At 50.3% G+C, this 18886-nt stretch overlaps 1 protein-coding gene across 2 annotated transcripts in view; it reads right to left on the bottom strand.

Annotated features, from left to right (window-relative positions):
• The window catches only part of CD82 (CD82 molecule), a 44930-nt gene that overhangs the window by 19476 nt on the left and 6568 nt on the right, over positions 1 to 18886 (bottom strand). For both annotated transcript variants that reach the window (XM_075426481.1, XM_075426482.1), the window contains one exon: positions 2474 to 2555. In XM_075426481.1, coding sequence (XP_075282596.1) covers positions 2474 to 2536 — 63 coding nt within the window. In that variant the 5' untranslated portion in view covers positions 2537 to 2555. The remainder of the gene's footprint in view (positions 1 to 2473; positions 2556 to 18886) is intronic.

Below are 18886 nucleotides of genomic sequence, written 5' to 3'. Positions count from 1 at the left end.
CGAGGCTGCAAAACACCACCAAGTCCCTGAACTACTTCAGCTACAGCAAGGGACCTTCCCACAGACCTTGAGCTGTAGAGAAGTGCTGTTTCAACGACTAACCTCTAAAAGAGTCACTGGTGTCTCTAAAGGCTTAATTCATCAGCTCCAAGCAAGGCTGGAGAACACAGTTCAGACAGCGAGGGCTGGCTGGCACAGGGTGCAGTCAGTCTCAGCTCAGGGTCTGGAGCAGACACAGAGCTCCATCACCAGCATTAATGTTCACATTTGTGCAAGCACTCTCCTCAACAAAACTCAGCAGCTCTGAGAAACCAGTATGAGGTACGCAAAACCTGTCCGTGCTGGGAGCTCACAGCAGCTCAACAGAAGCAGTTTCTCTGCTAAATTAATGCTGATCTACCACACTGTATAAGCTCAAGAATCCCCGTTCAGACCTTGAACAACCATAACGGAAAAAGCTCCTCATGTCAACTACTTCCTATGACAGCGAGCGAGTAACAGATACCCCCTTCCTCAACATCTGGCACGTGCAAAAAGCCTACTATCTGCCAAGACAGAAGCACACTCAAAATCTTCACTCTAGAGAAGCATCAAGCTCCCCACCAGAACACAGCAGCTTCAGAGACCTCACTTCCACAGAACAGCCGAAGGGGAAGACAGCACCCATGCTGCATGGCAGGCTTAGCAAATAGCTCATTAAAGCAGCACAGGCTCCTCACATGCCACCTTCAAACTCATTACTCTTCAGGCCCAGCTTGGTGCATCAGGTCTGCTATCCTCAAGAGGGAGAAGGGCTTGCTGCTACACCAGAGGAATTGTTTTGGAGCAGGGTGTGCAAAGAACAGTTGTTTTCCATCACTTGCAATCCAGATGGGAAGGCTCAAGCCTCCCCAAGACCTGCAGCAGGATTCAGTGCATGCCATCCTCCCAGTGCCTGGCAAAATACAGGAAAATGCTTTTCTGCGCAGATGTGGGTCAGCTTGACACAGCAGTTGAACTCTGCCTCCTGACAGCCCAGCCATCTTCACAGGCCGCCCGCGACCATGCCTGGCTCAGCAGAGAGGGAGGGGAGAGGAGGGCAATGCAGAATAGAGATGTCACAACGACCATCGACAGCATCCAGTAAAAACAGCGGCAATGTTGCAAGGCACCATAGTCTTTCAGGCTGTTGTCTTTCCCCTTTCCTCCCATGCTAGGCTGGCTTTCTCGGAGAACTTTCTCTATACAGAGGTATCTAATGAACTTGGACCTAGGCTCGGTGATGAAGGAAGACTGGACAGTGCCCAGGTAATGGACTTCAGCAAGACTCAGACACCAAATCATACTCTGAAAGATCTAGTGGCACTTGAGAAACCTCTCCCCTCCCTCCTGCCCAGAAGTCGTCCCCACGGATGCTTTGAGCACCCCTGACTTTCGGCCCTTAGATCCGAGCTAACTACTCTTAGGATGGAAGCAAAATGCACAGACGAAAGAGCCAGCAGAGTAAGCCAAGGGAAACCAGATCCAAATGTGCCTCAGGTTCAAACCCATGTACCAGTAGCACAGTGCAGCCATGCAGGAAGCAGGAGTGAAGCTGCGTGCGAGGACAGAGACCAGAAAGCAGTGCTCACCTTACCATGCTCCATTTCCCTCCCTGCCCTTCCAGCCTGGCCCTTCCTTCCCCTTACAAGCTGCACAAAGCATAACGATATCGGACAGGCTTTTTTCTTGCTGATGTGTGGAAAGCTGAAACTGTCTACCTCCCCACTATGCCATCCCACTGCAGGAGGGTAGCACCAACCGCATCATCACCATCCACATGAGATACAATATCTAAGCTTGACAAAAGGATGCATGCAAGAATGTGTGTGGCCCTCCCAGACCCGCTCTGATCCAAAACAAGCTCATCATTTGCCAAGTCTCACACCTGAAAATAACTGCATCCAGTGGGCTTCCTCATTTCCCCAAGCAAGCCTGCCCCAGTCTCCCCATCTCCCAACTCCCTTTCAAATAAGGGACTTGGACTAATTCATCTTGCTAAAAATCAAAACCAGCCGCTGGGACTCGAACAAAATTAGAGTTGTTCTTTGAAGCCTGCCTGGCCTATTTAGGAGGGCACTGCCTTTACTTGGCAAGTTTTGTAGCCGTGCTGCTCAGGGGCAGCTCAGCTGCTGCTCCAGATGTGGCAGTGAAAGTAGTTACAACTACTCTCCTTCCAGAAAGAACCCATAACTCCCGTTGCCCTTCCCACTGCAGGAAGGGACCTGTGTGCACTGGAGACAGCAGGCGGGTCCTGGGAGCAGAGTTGCTCGACACACATGGGAGCTCCACAGCAGCTCTGATGTCCCTCAACTTCAGGGATTCCCTCCTTCCTTCCAAAACTCTGGCTGTTTTATTTAACTAACACACTGGGCCAACATCCAGAACAAACACCTTTCCAGCTAATTTTAGTCCATGCCTTCCTTTCCACTCTGCAGATGCCCATGATACTTACAAGGAACAGGAGATTGAAGAGGAAGAGGAAGTACTTGGTGACTTTTAGGCAGCCAGACCCCATCTTCTTTCACTTACAGGACCTAAGGGGAAAGCAGACAGACAGCCAGTTATGTTCGTGTCAGGTCCTCCAGGCAGTTTCACCCTTACCCTGTGCAGAGCTCTGGATCATCTGGTGGGTCTCAGAGCAGATGCACAGCAAGCACATGCTCTGTAAACTACCGAAGCTGCCTTTCCAGAGCAGCAAAACAGGACACCACACTCACTACAAACAGCCACTGCTGCCAAGATCTCCTGGAGAGTGAGAGGACTATCAGCAGTTACAGAAGCGATTTAATCACAAATACACTGCTAATTCCATCACTATTTATGCAGACTTTGCATTGATAGCATCAACCAAAACACCCAACTCCAGCTACCACTCCAGGCAGAGAAAAGGGATGCACTTATCTGAAGAAGGAGCTCACAAGGCCAGCTCCCTCCCCCAGAAAGTCTCATCTCCTCGTGACCCCTAAGCAGCTGAAGGAACACCGAAGAGCAAGGTCAAGGAGTCCATCTAAAATGCAGCATTAAATCAACCTTCCTGTGCACAACTCAGCACCTGGTGCTTTGAGAATGCACGAGGACCAGAGAGTTTGTCCATGGTTACGTACCACCAATTCTGCTGCAAGACCAAGACAAACAACGTTTCAACAAGCCCCAATTTCCAAAGCCAACCTCACAAATTCGAGGCAGTGTGGGAGCACCGATAAGATGGGATGCTGGTTTTAGTTTGTTGGTACCAGCCACACAAACTACACACATCCACGGGGTAGCAAGCAAGTAATACAGAGAGGGCAAGAGAGAAACTCCAGGACAGGTCTTCACCACAGAGAGAAGGTACTTCACGGTTTCTGAAGTTAACTCTGCTCAATTACCACAGCTGAAGCCTATGTAAAGCATGAAGAGAGATGACAAGGTTGGTCCTAACACTGCAAATTCGGTAGCTTATCAGCAATGGATCCTCATCAGGTCTTTGTGCTATAGGATCTGGGGAGTAAATAGATCTGTATGACTGCAAGCTACTTCAGTTCTCACTTGTCTGACAGCAAAGGGCTCAGCAGCTAGAAAGAAGTCCCACAGACCATCCCCACTGCTGGAGCAAGCCTCCTTCTGGGGAAGCAGCACAGCTGAATAACACATAAGGACTGGTGGGGGAATGTCTCAGAGGTCAGCTTTCCTGCTTCTCCTTCCTCTCCCATGCTCAGCTATGGTTCCTGCACAGACAACAGAGGACGCAAGTTCTTTAAAATTTGCTCTAGCAAGCTCCTTGCTCAGAACAGACCATGCTGCTTCAAGAAGCAACAGCCAGAGGAAGAGCAATACTAGGCTGGGTTCACCAGTCTGGCCTGGGAAGAGCCAACCACAGAGAGCAAGGTCAGTAGGGTTCCCAGCTCCCAGCCTGGGTGTACTGAGGGTCACTGGAGCCCAGTACATTTCAGTCAAAGGCTTTTGCTTAATCCTATTAAATATTTAGGTTAACTCTGGAGCTAAACTGGTATGTGGGGCCTTGTTATAACCTGCTAGTCTTCCCAGCGAGCAATGGTCACCCTCCAATTACCACAAGTCTGGACTCTGTGGCTGAAGACAATACTACTATAACTTCATGGGATGCCATAGCTAGAGGCTGTGCTAAGCCTGTCACTGCACAGCACCTAGCAAGATGCTATTGAGATGGGAAAGCAGCACAAAAATACAATCTCAGCCAGATGTGCTACAGGTTGACGTTAAAAATCCCATCTATACAGCAGTCATTGCACCTAAGGATTTCTTAATGCACAGCTAGGTTAGCATCACCTCAGTCACTTTCTATTCAGCTAACTCCTCAGGTCAGAGTCCGTAAAGCCAGGAGCAGCCAGAAGCAGGTCCTTCAAGTCAGCCAGGGAAAGCTTCTGTAATAGTTTCTGGTCCATACTTACACCAAATATCAAACACACACAACATTCCCACTTCCAGTCCCACCAGGTGCAGCCACCAGCTATGAGCTGGTTCTGTTCCAGCACAGATGCACTACACAACAGCTGCATCACTACCAACCCACGGAAAGTGAGTGAAGGCTCTGTTAGCACATTTTTGCACTTGGTTAATGACAGCAAGTTTATTCAACAAGCCTTGCTCACATTAGAGCAGCTCTCCTACCACAAATCAGATACCGGCTTGCCATCACAGAACAGCTATAGCCCAAATACTACCACGCCTTTTAATGGTATGTCGGAAAAGGGATGAGTATTTGAGCAGGGACAGCACAAATGTAGCCTCCTTCAAACTGCACGCTCCCCCCCTTTCCTCTGCAGGAGAAACGTTCTCTCGGGCCGTTAATCCTGGCAGGCACCAACACCTACGACTGCACTTGGAGAGGATAACCAAGACGTAAGTTTTCCATCCAGCTGGCTTGCTTACTGGCTTCACCAGAACACATCTCCACTTAACAGCATCGCACACTGGAGCCTGGCAGTCTATCCAGAACATTTAGGCAGCCAGGTCCCCAGGCGATGGTGAATGTCTGTTGCGGAGGATACAAGTGTTTTTCTACTCTTCAACCTAGCCAAGAGCCAAGCTAGATAATAACCTCCTGCACAAGGCACCACACTTCTTACCTTAAGGTGCCCGGTCCCCGGGGCAATCCTTATTTTCAAGCTGGAGGGGCAACTCCCAGTACCTGCTGATTTGCTTCCTAGCACTAAGTAGCTGCATGCTGCCTGTTTCCTACTCTGTCCACATTACTTTGATTAGTCAGGAAAACAGATTTGCAGAGCTGTTAGGATCTTCACAAGAGTTATCTAGGATAATTTAGTAGTCAAACAAGCTGAGAAGAGCTGATGTGGAAGAAGACATGTCTGAGAGGACAAGAGCAAAAGATTGCTTCCAAGGCTCTTCTGCTCCCAGCTATAGCCTTAAGGCATACCATCTTCCATGTTTTATAAAAAACACACAACCCAAAACCAACTGTACATTACAGCATTATGCACCATTCTTCTTTTGCCACATGGAGATACACCTCTTTCATAGCTCCTAGCCATAAAGCAGTAATTCAAAGTGCAGCTTTCAAGCCAAAAGAGAACCAGGTTTTTAGAGTCTTGCTCTGAGCTTTTAAGATACTTCAGGGCTCCACATACTGAAATTTTCTATATTTTCTAGTACTTCTGTTATCCTTAAGAAATTAAACTTACATTTATTCACTACATTAATGAAACTCCTCAAAACTCTACCTTCTGAGATTGCACAAGCGGTCACAAAACTAGCAATATTGCCACAGAGCAAGAAACAGTAGCTCAGCAAAGTTTGAGATGGGTCAGATTTGGAAACAGACAAGCTTGGAGTTATCACAGCCAGGCACATCCAATGGGCCATATAATCCAGTAACTTCTTCAGCAAGCCAGACCCGTTGCTTCAGAAAGTGGTGCGACCTACAATCTGTGCAACACAGCCCTCATCCTTACACTCAGCAGTGAAGTGCTGACTGAAACACCGAGCTGTGTCGGCCAGTGCTGCCTGCGGACTGTAGCAGTCAGAGCTGACCATTTGCCTTTTGAAGTCGGCCAACTTTCGAGCCTCAACATCCTGCAGCAATGCATGCAAAGGTTTAATACATGAAGTTTGCAATTTTTAAATTCCACTGATTGTCCACAGTTGTTTGTTTCCTCCTTTTCCTCTCCACCCTGACTGCTGTGACCATTTGAATTTTCCTCCCCACGCAGCCCCACCCAGTCTTTTCAACAATCCTGCTCACATGCCTCCAGAGTTTCCCTGCCATTCTCCAGATTGATGCCAGCTCTGAAGAAGATTTCATAAGAAACCATACTGTAAACTTGCAGAGTGGCGTATCTCCCAGCCTCTCATTTCCCATCCTGTAAAGATATACAGGATTATTTATGCACATCTATTGGTTTGCTGCTTTGAGAGACTACTGGTCACCAACACAGCCTGGTCAGCTTCTAGGTAGTTGATAGTAGCCCCCAACATAAGGAGGACATGGATGTGTTGGAGTGGGTCCAGAGGAGAGCCACGAAAATGATCAGAGGGCTGGAATACCTCTCCTATGAGGACAGGCTGAGGGAGTTGGGGCTGTTCGGCCTGGAGAAGAGAAGGGTCCGGGGTGACCTTAGAGCAGCCTTCCAGTACCTGAAGGGGCCTACAGGAAGGATGGAGAGGGACTTTTCACAAGGGTGTGTAGTGATAGGACAAAGGGGAACAGCTCTAAACTAAAAGAGGGCAGATTTAGGTTAGATATTAGGAAGAAATTCTTCATCATGAGGGTGGTGAGGCACTGGCCCAGGTTGCCCAGAGAAGCTGTGGCTGCCCCCTCCCTGGCAGTGTTCAAGGCCAGGTTGGATGGAGCTCTGAGCAACCTGGTCTAGTGGAAGATGTCCCTGCTCATAGCAGGAGGGTTGGAACCAGATGATCTTCGAGGTCCCTTCCAACCCTTACCATAGCAGAAGAATTGCAGAAGAATCGCACAATGGTAGGGGTTGGAAGGGACCTCTGTGGGTCATCTAGTCCAACCCCCCTGCTGAAACAGGGTCACCTAGGGCAGGCTGCACAGGACCTTGTCCAGGCTGCACAGGACCTTGTCCAGGCTGGTCTTGAATATCTCCAGAGAAGTAGATTGCACAACCTCTCTGGGCAGCCTGTTCCAGGGCTCTGTCACCCTCAGAGGGAAGTTCTTCCTCATGTTCAGATGGAACTTCCTATGCTTCAGTTTTTGCCCATTGCCCCTTGTCCTGTCACTGGGCACCACTGAAAAGAGCTTGGCCCCATCCTCCTGACACCCACCCTTCAGATATTTGTAAGTATTTATAAGGTCCCCTTTCAGCCTTCTCTTCTTCAGGCTAAACAAGCCCAGCTCCCTCAGCCTTTCCTTGTAGGAGAGATGCTCCAGTCCCCTCATCATCCTTGTAGCTCTCCTCTGGACTCTCTCCAGTAGCTCCTCATCTTTCTTGAACTGGGGAGCCCAGAACTGGACACAGTACTCCAGATGGGGCCTCACTAGGGGCAGAGTAGAGGGGAAGGAGAACCTCCCTCAGCCTACTGGCCACACTCTTCTTAATGCACCCCAGTATCCCATTGGCCTTCTTGGCAGCCAGGGCACACTGCTGGCTCATGGTCAACTTGTCATCCATCAGGACACCCAGGTAACTCTCCACAGAGCTGCACTCCAGCAGGTCCGCCCCAAGCCTGTACTGGTGCATGGGGTTGTTCCTCCCCAGGTGCAGGACCCTGCACTTGCTCTTGTTGAACCTCATCTGCCCAACTCTCCAGCCTGTCCAGGTCTCGTTGAATGGCAGCACAGCCTTCTGGTGTATCCACTAGTCCTCCCAATTTTGTGTCATCATTGTATGATTCTGGGTCTTTCTTAGCCTAGCTTCAGCCCCAGGACCTGAACAGAGAACAAACTCCAAGAAGGCGTCACTTGATCCAGGACCTCAGGGTTCCCCACAGGGAAGTAACGAGTGGAGACCACAGAGGCTAAGCCAGCATCACGGGATGGCTTCCTGACCCTCCACCACCACCAGCTCCCAGGCTGGTCGTTCTGCCAGCAGCAGCAATGACAGCAAGATTGATATGTGGAACACAAAATCCAGGACGCGTGTGTCTGAGGAGAGGCAGACAGAGGCCTGCTTTGCTAGCGACAGCAGAGGAGTCCCAGCACAGCTCACATATTAACTTATTTTCTGTGTCACAGGAGCCTGCAATACTCCCAGCCCCCTTCCCACAAAAGGTGACTGTGGCAAAGGACAGCTAATATGGGGAAAGCCGAACGCCTCTGTCTCCCAGCCCTTCCACCGGCCGGTGAAGCAGGAATGTTCACGCACAGATGCTACAGCCTCATCAGTCAAAGGGACAGAGAGGCTAAGTTAAAAATTAACTGCAATTCCACTCTTTTGAATTAGCTCCTGCACTGCTCCCACCCTGCGAGCGCTGGACGTTTGGCGCTCGATGCAGTTTATGACGTTTGGCTGGGGCCGGCATGGTACGTGCCGGTGCCGTGGGGCTCTGCTGGGAAGTGCTGGGCCTTCCTCGGCAGCACCACCCGTGCTCTCACGGCACGGGTTTCTTCCCGATGAGCTCTGGCAGCCGAAGCACCTCCGCTGCCAACTTACTGCACAGCACAAATAAGGGGCTCATTTATGAGCGTGGCGAAAGAGGAGGAGACGAGCAGGAACAACCTCAACAGAAACTGGAGTACATCAGCTGTGGAAACCACCACCTCGGTACATTTACAGTCAAGTGCAAAGTTCCCGCAAACCCCTGAGGAGAGCACGCGCGTCCCCGAGAGCAGTGAGCTCTGAAGGTCAGCCTCACTGCTCGAAGTCAGGTAGAGGAGGGTTCACCTTTTAATGCATCCACACAGCCTGGAATATGCTGTCCCCACTCCCCCAGACCCTCTTCCTTAAGGAAAGGAAACGATCAGTTACAAAGAAGCCACAGGTTGCTTCTACGTACTTACACCAGTTGCTGCTCCCCACTATCACCCCTCAGGCTCTAACCCCAGTGAATGTAAAACCCTTTAGGATGTGCTGCTACTAGCTTTTGCCAGGCTAGGAAGTGGTCAAACCGTCACCGGAATCAGTTTTCCAGTTGCTACTCCCCTTGCCCCCATAAACACCTCGAATGCCCTGAACAGCTGGCACGCTGGCTCATTTCTGCTATCCCTTGTGCCTGCATTTGGCCGAAGCAGAACCTTCCAACTTGACAGACAGAGCAGCAAGCGCTGTGAACTATCGTTCTGCAGCATGCCCTGAGCCTCCCGATTCTCCACATCTTGCATCTGATGTGGCAGGTGGGATCTCTGGATGAAAGTCCAGCTCATCCACTGAAGCAACCTCCAAAGCAGCCTCAGCTGACCACAAGCACTGCAAGCCAAGCAGGCAAGCACCACCTTCCCCATGCCTACCCAAGCCTTAGGCATTGCAAAAGCTTGTTTCCCTCAAGATACTATTACCAGGCTGGAGTTTGAAAAAAATCTCTAAAGCTCTCCATGCTTTGGTCGCACCTCCCTGTCCTCTTTTCACACCAAAACACTGACCCAAGGTTAGCTGGGCTCATTTGTAGACAGATTGCCCGAGAAGCCCTGGAGAAGGAAGAGCTCCCACCGATGCACTCAGGCCGCAGAACTGGCTCCCTCTGACCACAGCAACTACCACCTGTCCCTAGGAGGGGATCAGCAAGCCGCTGGTTCCATGAAGATGTTTATCTGCACACGAATTTGCATAAGGTTAAGGCCATTTTGAAGGCTAGTGCAGTTACTTTTTGCAGTATTATCCCAATCCAGAAATCAGAACCAGATCAGCCACATACTAGGCTAGAGTCCCACAGAAGCTAGCTGGGGATCAGAAGGCACTCAATCCATGGCCACTCTCCCTTCCAGCTCCAAGCCAGACACCCGTATGCAGGAGGAGAGACTGGGGAAAGGGCAGCCCAGAAAGCCACAATCTTTAATGGCAGGGGAGCAGACAGCCCATTTTTCGCAGGATTTTGAGCCCTTGCACCACAGCTGCTGGGAATGCTTCTCTACCCACACACAGGAAGAACAAGCGCTTGGCAATCAGATTTGATCACCAGTAATGAGACAGGACAGCTTCACACACCAGTACCACTTAACGAACAATAACAGAGTTACTAAGTCTCCTGTTAACCAGGTACAGCACTGCCCTCAGGGCAGAGGCTGCAAGTTACAGCCACATTAACATACAAAGAATATTCGAAGGAGTTCATCTTGTTGACATTAATACTCAAAGGCCTTGGACTTTCAGTACACCTGGGAAGTACATCTTGTTTCTGGCAAGCAAACAAGCGCAGAGCCAATGGAAGACCCAGGTCTGAATTCAGTGAACTTTTCTTTAAGCTCCACTGAGATAATACCAGCTGTGTAATGACCTTGAAAACATAAACAAGATCATGTTTGTCACGGACATTTTCCAAACAGCATCTCTGCTAAAGTTACAATGGAGGGATCTGAGGGAGAAACTGGATCCTAAAAATTAAGGCTGCCAATTAGGGTTACCCTCTCAAGCAGGCCACACTTGCAGATACAGAGATTAGTTTTATTTGCGCGTGTGTCACTAATTCAGCTACAGTTTCTTTTTGAAGGAAAGTGTCAGGCAAGGTGGAAAACTGTATTTTTGATAACAGAAACTTTGGAAGCAGTAGGGGAGACAAGAAGATATGTGGAACAGACCATCCCTTATTCCATTTACTCTAGAGACAGCTGCTTCTTATCTGAATTAGCAGCAATTGCCTTAAAGCTAGAGGAGATAGTTTGAGGGCTAAGCACAAAGTTAGAGATAGCAGCATAGCTACATCAGCCTGCAAACATCAACACAATGCTCGTCAGCAAACTTTGATCTCGCCACTTAGAACACAGACATAGGTAGTGACACCCTACCATGAGCACCTGCACCGCATTCCCAAGCCAGAGGCTCACGCCTGCCTGCAGCCCCAGCGCATTTGCTGTCCCTGGAGTAAGGGGAGCAGCCCAAAGCAAGGCAATGGTTGGCTGCAAGTACTGCAGAAATACCACTGAAAAGACTAGATTTCTCAGGAAACTAGATGAGTTTCCTCAAACTCAACAACTCACCCTGCAAAGGTAGATTTGTTCCTCATGCACCTGGTAAGACATTAAGCTTTTCCGTTTGACTTCAGTAGTTAGTATACTGCTGCGTGAATATTCTGACAAGCAACAGCGTCATCCAGCAAGACCCTAGATTAGAAAGCACGCATAGGACTGTCTAGGACAGCAGAGGCTTTTCAGCATGTTTTACCACAGTGAGCACATTGTGCATTTGTAAAAAGGAAGCGTGTATTTTAGAAATGTACTTGCGACGCTCAAGGGGAAGTGATTAGATATTAATAAACCACTATCGTACTCTTAAAAAGAAACCAACTCACAGTTCGGTATCAAAAAGCAGCGCAGGTTTTAGAAGCACCCGTTATCATTTCTTTGTATTTGCAAGGGGTGCCATCAGATTTTAAGAATATCTGGACTTCACACTTCAGTTTGAAAGTCAACTTTTAAGTAGGTCTTCAGTCCCTACAACTGGCAAATTCAGAAAGATCTTTGCTATTTTCAGTCTATACACTCATGCTTGCACAGCTTGACAGTATTTGCAGGACACTATTTCTCCCATTTAAGCAAATCTTTCCATTCAGCAAGACCAGAGACACAAGTCTGCCAAAAAAAATGGAAAAAAAAAACCCAACGCAAAAAACCCACAGCCTATCCCAGAAATCATTTGGTTCTCTTCTCACCCTAGAAAAAAAAAAACACAAACAACTTCCCAGAAACAGCAGACAGAAGAAAAAGCCAAAAGTACAGTTTAGTGGACTTTTTCTGATTACCACATACTAGAATGTTATTCGTGCAACAAACGCTGCCGGTAGGGTGCAGAAAGAGGCCTCCACACTGACTAAACCAGCACCCGGCGCAGTAAATGCGCACAGTTCTCACAAAACTGGTTGGGCAGCTCTGTCACTTGTCTACACGGGCTCTTGAATGGCTCCAACAGCGAGACCAGCTCAGCTTTGTTTTCTGCACCTGGAGCTGTTATGCTGTGAACCTGACCTCTGAAACGGACGCCTCCGCCAGCGGCACCTCCGTCTCAAGGCGATCCCCCACACATGAGCGAAGCCCCCAAGCCCTGCACCCCAAGCTGCAGCAGGGTGGCTGGCACAGGGGAGCAGCAGCACCCTGCTCACGCTCCGGCAAGCCTCTCCCCAGCAGCAGGCAGAGGATGCTGCTCAGGCTTCGCTGCTGCCGTCAGTCAGACTCGTCAGCCTGGAAATCCCCACTGCAAGTACGCACACAGGACAGGCTCCCGAGCCTCCCTTCTCATGCAAGCAATGCCTTGAGGTCAACAGATCTCCTCCAAGGAGTTGCACAATATCCCTCCTAACGGCACTTGGCTTGGAGACACCTTCCTGAGATCCAACAGCCTTCCCTCCCTGCCCAAAGCACCCACAAGGCTACTCCAGTCCAGGCACTGCTGCAGGCAGGAGAAAAAGCCATAACGCAAGCATTTTTCTATCTTCTGTGACAGAACCAGAGATTGCTAGACTCTGAGGTTGGAGCCAGGTAGTACAACTGATTTTTATCTTTTCCGCCTCCTCCTCCTGTAAGATTCAAGAGGTCAAAGTCGAGGACTTTCTACTGTAAAGTTCCCTTTCAAAACAAACTGGTTTTCAGTTACTTCCATTTTCTCAGATGCTAGGGCAGATAACTCGTAGGTGTTTAGATTGAGCACATCCATGCCAAACATGTTTCTGAGAAGTTACGGCATCTGCCTGAACTGAGAAATAAAGTTTCCTATTCTCTTTGGCTCTTTCCAGGAATTAGCAAGGATATAATCAAGGTGCAGAGGGAGTAATTTTACTTCAGAGATGGAAAGTTTTCCTCAGCTTAGCAACTTGAACAGCAAATAACCAAAAACCCTTTCTCCCCACCTCCCCTCTGCCTGCTGAGCAGTGGGACTGCACCCCTACTCTCCACAGGCAGGTGGATGGGGCTGAGCCGAGCCTGGGCACCAGCACTGGAACAAAACTAAGCCCAGCTGGGCTTACCCACTGCTGTTCCCAGCGATAGCAGGCTCTCCGATAGTTCACTCCACAGCTGAAGCCAGAGGCTGATAGAAGCCAAGCCCTAGAGACTGCCTACCGAGAAGAGCATAGGACAAGATCTCCTTCATGCTTCTCCACTAGAGCCTCCAGAGGAGCTCAGACACTCTGCCAAGCTAGCCGAGCACTTCACAGAATCACAGAATAGTAGGGGTTGGAAGGGACCTCTGTGGGTCACCTAGTCCAACCCTCCAACCGAAGCAGGGTCACCTACAGCAGGCTGCACAGGACCTTGTCCAGGCTGGTCTTGAATATCTCCAGAGAAGGAGACTCCACAACCCCCCTGGGCAGCCTGTTCCAGTGCTCCATCACCCTCAGAGGGAAGTTCTTCCTCATGTTCAGATGGAACTTCCTGTGCCTCAGTTTGTGCCCATTGCCCCTTGTCCTGTCACTGGGCACCACTGAAAAGAGTTTGGCCCCATCCTCCTGACACCCACCCTTCAGATATTTGTAAGCATTTATTAGGTCCCCTCGCAGCCTTCTCTTCTTCAGGCTAAACAAGCCCAGCTCCCTCAGCCTCTCCTTGTAGGGGAGATGCTCCAGTCCCCTCATCATCCTTGTAGCTCTCCTCTGGACTCTCTCCAGTAGCTCCTCCTCTTTCTTGAAGTGGGGAGCCCAGAACTGGACAGTACTCCAGATGGGGCCTCACTAGGGGCAGAGTAGAGGGGAAGGAGAACCTCCCTCAGCCTACTGGCCACACTCCATGCTGACTACTCCTGATAACCTTCTTTTCTTCCACTTGCTTGATGATGGCCTCCAGGATAAGCTGCTCCATCACCTTTCCCGGGATGGAGGTGAGGCTGACTGGCCTGTAGTTCCCTGGGTCCTCCTTCTTGCCTTTTTTGAAGATTGGAGTGACATTGGCCTTTCTCCAGTCCTCGGGCACCTCTCCTGTCCTCCAGGACCTCTCAAAGATGATGGAGAGTGGCTCAGCAATGACATCCGCCAGCTCCCTCAGCACTCGTGGGTGCATTCCATCGGGGCCCATGGATTTGTGGACGTCCAGATCGCTTAAGCGATCCCTCACACAGTCCTCCTCGACCAAGGGAAAGTCGTCCTCTTTGTAGGCTTCTTCTCTTACCTCCGGGGCCTGGGATTTCTGAGGGCCAGTCTTAGCACTGAAGACTGAAGCAAAGAAGGCATTCAGTAGCTCTGCCTTCTCCGCATACTCCGTCACCAGGACACCTGCCTCATTCAGCAGCGGGCCCCACATTGTCCCTAGCCTTCCTTTTGCTGCTGATGTAGTTGAAGAAGCCCTTCTTGTTGTTTTTGACATCCCTTGCCAGCTTCAATTCCAGGTGGGCCTTGGCCTTCCTCGTTGCATCCCTGCATGCTCTCACCACGTTTCTGTACTCTTCCCAAGTGGCCTGCCCCTCTTTCCACATTCCATGGACCTTTCTCTTCTGCCTGATCTCCGCTAGAAGCTCCTTGTTTAACCATGCAGGTCTCCTGCCTCCTTTGTTCGATTTCTTTCTCAGGGGGATGCATTGCTCCTGTGCATGGAAGAAGTGTTGTTTAAAGAGCGACCAGCACTCTTGGACCCCCCTGCCTTTGAGAGCCCCGGCCCACGGGATTCCTCCCAGTAGCTCCTTGAAGAGGGCAAAGTCAGCCCTCCTGAGGTCCAGGGTTTTGATCCTACTTATCGCCCTGCTTCCTCCACGCAGGATCCTGAACTCGACCATTTCATGGTCACTGCAGCCGAGTCTACCTCCGACCTTCACATCCTCCACCAGTCCCTCCTTGTTTGTTAACACAAGGTCCAGCAGCGCGCCTTTCCTTGTTGGTTCCTCCACCACTTGCATCAGAAAGTTATCGTCGATGCTCTGTAGGAACCTCCTGGATTGCACCTGCCTAGCTGTATGGTCTTCCCAGCTGATGTCAGGGTGGTTGAAGTCCCCCATGAGAACCAGGGCCTGTGACTGTGAGGCTGCTTGCAGCTGCCTGTAGAAGGCCTCATCAACCTCACTTGCCAGAGAACTGAAGTCCCACACTGCTGGGCCTGACCAGCCCCTTGGAGAGCATCAGTGCCTTCTGGCACCAGGATTCTCTCCCAGACGTCTCCCCCTGGGGTTCATCCACATGATCTGAAGTGACAGAAAGGAAGAAAACCAAAAAAAAACCAAACCCTGCCACAAAGCAAACAGAGAAGACACCTCTGGCTTATTATTCTGAATGACTGTGAAGCTTTAGAATTGTGAGCTTTCTCAAACAACAGAAGAGACAAGCTATTAATCTACTTCAATCATATGGCGTGCTTTGTGTCAGATCCTTTGCTGATCGCAAGGCACTGATCTCAAGAAGCAGAAGAAGTTTAACCCATTAGCCCCGCAGAGCTGGAAGACTATGGCAGACCCAGCATGACCAGAAAGTCACTGAAGTTCTACTGGCACAGAAGAGTGCCTCAGCCCACAAAGGGATGCATCTTTTGGCCTGTTCACAGACACAGTCCTTTTGCTCTTTGCTATCTCTTGTGTTTGCCAACTACACTATTTGCTAACTGCAGCACCTTCACCATTTATCAGCTGTCTGTATGCCTGTGGCTACTGAATCACTCCCATTCCCCTGCTAGTATGTTGGCACTGTTACATGGGATTCTAGAGCAGAAGACCACAGATCAGCAGCTGTAATAATTACCCCTCTTCAACAAGGTCTGCGCTACCACAACCACAGCCCCTCCGCTCTACAACCTGACGGACCCCTTTGCAGGGCTGCCCATACCTGGAGTCAGAAGAACATGAGTCCTGTGAGATTCTCACAGCAGTCCTGTTTTTCTGACTCTCCCAGACACGTGTATCAGGGAGGACAAGGAAAGCAACTCAGCAAATCCAGCTGCTGCAGGTAGACGGGTTTTGTCTGAGCCAGGGGTCTCCGAACTCAACGGCACAGAGCCGTTCACACAACAGCAGTGCCACAGCCAGAAAAGGCTAGACCCAACCCTTGCACTGGCTGCCCCATGCCCTAGGAGCAGCTTCACCTCCCATCAGACCATTCCATGGCCACAGGAGACCCCACGCCCACCAGCACCTGGTCTGCCTGCCGCCGAGATGAGCACTGTCACAGACAGTCTGAGAACGAATGTTTCACAACATCCTGAGTTTCACACCACAGCAGTGTCACTTGACACTACCAGCAGGCCTGAATGAAAAGAGAAAGACAGAACTATAAATAGCTTTAGAGTGAGGCAGTCTGTCTCAAGCTGGTCCTCTTTCCAAAAAGAGGATTTGGAGAGGGCAGGGGGGCAAGAAGACCCCTGAAGTTTAGAGCACAGATGTTTTGAGTCATTCTCTTCTACTCAAACATATCCACCTGCAATCACATTTCCCCCCTCCAATAGCAATGTGCATAATACAAATAGTTTCACATTTGTCAATGGCAGCACCTGGTGACAACAGCCAAACCCCTCGCCGGTCCAATTGCTCCGAGGATGCAGCTCAGAAGCAATTTCTTGCTTTACTCTGGAAGAGTTGGTCCCAGCAGGGGCTACTGTACAGTCACCAAGATCTACAGCAGCATTGTTTATGACTTTTTTTCTTCCACCTCTGCAGAGCAGTCTCCTCACTCCGAGCCCTTCCTACAGGAGGAAGAAAGTGGAAAAGAAAGCTGCACTGGACAGCAGGAAAGGGCAGAGCTGTAAGGAGCAAGAGTAACACAGCACCAGCTGTTACAGAGGCTGCAGTGAAGCTGCTTCCTTCCCAGCCTAAGCATTTTAGGAAGCGAAATGCCACAACCAGAAATCTCAGCAGACAAAAGTGGAAGACAAAGGGCAATTCCAGAAAACACTGTGCCAGCTGGAAGAGATTGTCAAAAGCTTTTGGCTTCCCTTCAATGAAGACGGTCCTGGAGGCCGAGGCAGACTGCGATGCACGCAGGTGTTTTGCTACCCCACTGACTGCTGCATTACCAGGCAGGTAATCCCAGCAGCCTTAATTGGAGCAACTTAATTGGAGCAATGTGAGAACATTACTCAATTATAGAGCTGCCACCTGCAGTTAAGATCACCTCTCCACCAAACGCCATCTGAAAATGCAAAATAGTCAATCCAGCCTTCCAGCATGCGTAGGTTACGGACAAAGCTACTTCGAGCCAAGAGGAACAGACATATGGGATAAGTTCCCCAGGAATTTGGCAGTTAAAATAGACAGCAAGACTTTGAAAAGCTTGGTCTGTTTTGGGAAAAGGAGGGGCCTCCTTGGAGTCTGTAGACCGACGCACAACGGTCTGGAAAACGGGTTCAGCTGAACCCAAACCAAGGGAGACTGGGTGGCCTTTTCTACTTTCAAGAAAGAGCCTTCTTTTCTAAATTTAGAGCACAAGTATTTCAGGAGACTATTTGATGGAGCAATGCTAGAAGAATGAGATGGAAAAAAAGAGTAGTTCAGAGGTATTTATTTTAAAAAGCAAGAACTGTTATCCAGAATAAGTAACTGATTTACAAATATCAGACAAGCCTCAATGCAGAGATAAATGCTCCCATTTCAGAGGGGGGAGAGGGGGGAAAGCAGTGCTGTTTCATCTTTAATCAGTAAATCACAACTGAGGCTAAGATTACTTTTTAATAGGGCTGCAGACACATTTTATTTCTTACTCGCCCCTGTCCCACCATGCTGTGCTCTCTCCCCCACAGCCTGCTCCCCAAAGACCGTTTCTACTTCGCATTAGTTGTACAGTCTTTAATCAAGCCAAACACACTGATGATGTCAAATTACAGCAAGGGGTCTCACGCACGCTACCTATGCGGGCACGGGCTGCGACACAAGGCTCCCTCTGCCCCCGGGAGACGTGCCCACCCCTCATCAGTGCAGTGGCTTGAAACCCATCCCAGCAAAGAAGCCACCCAGGGCAGCACGCCAGGGCTCTCCACCGAGACGCTGGGCACAGGAGTAACCAGCGAGCACCGCAGTAGTACAGCCGCTGACCCGGCTCTGCCCGCACACCGCTGCGCAGGCTGCTCCTCCTGACAGCCAACGCCACGGGCAACAGGTTGTCTCTCTTCTGAGCAAACAAGGAGCAACTGTTCAGGTTCCCACGGGACAACACCGGGTGGGTGCACGGCCATTTATTTGTGCACATGCTGGCGGGTCTTGCTTGTAGCTGACAGCTGAGCTAGGAAGAGGTTTCCCAGCTGCCTGAAGCTACGCAAAGCAGGCACTCACTGTTTTACTACAGCATCAAGTCTAAACCACTGCCACGACAGCCTCCAAAGCTGCAACACGACGGATTGCAAACGAATGCAAAAATACCCGGGCTTCGAGACCACCAGCAGGACTGCAGCATCAAATCAAGGGAGCCTTTGAGGTCTTGGATTCAGGCATTAAAGCAGCTTGCTGTTCCTCGAAATAGCCCTCCCTTGAAATAGGCTCTTCTGCCGAGGTAGCAGCCAGTCCAGTGCCGCTTTTGACATTAAGAAGTTTCCACTTCAGTTTCGGCAGCAGCATTTTGGCCACCTCGGCTTGGTTCCGGGAAGCTGCGAGTCACCACGCCAGCCCCGGGGAGCGAGGGCGAGGGGAAACTCCAGCCTGGCAGGTCCCAGCATCACCTCCCACCCCCCTTCCAGCCGCACTCAGACAAGGTGTTACAGCCCTCGGAAGACCTGGCTGGGGGAATCTGCTGAGCCCTGTGCAGGGGGAGCAGCCACCGCCTGCAGAAACTCCCACAGAGGGGATGGGGCTCACTTGCAAGGCTGCCCTGCCCCACAGGGCTCTGCTCCCCCTCCCCACCAGCCCCCGGGGACCTGCGTCGTACCCACAGCCTCCCCCCAGCTCCG

This window comes from Opisthocomus hoazin, chromosome 7, assembly GCF_030867145.1.
Source record: "Opisthocomus hoazin isolate bOpiHoa1 chromosome 7, bOpiHoa1.hap1, whole genome shotgun sequence".
NCBI lineage: Eukaryota > Metazoa > Chordata > Aves > Opisthocomiformes > Opisthocomidae > Opisthocomus > Opisthocomus hoazin.
The sequence above is the reverse complement of the archived record's forward strand: the minus strand, read 5'-3'. Positions and strand labels throughout refer to the sequence as shown.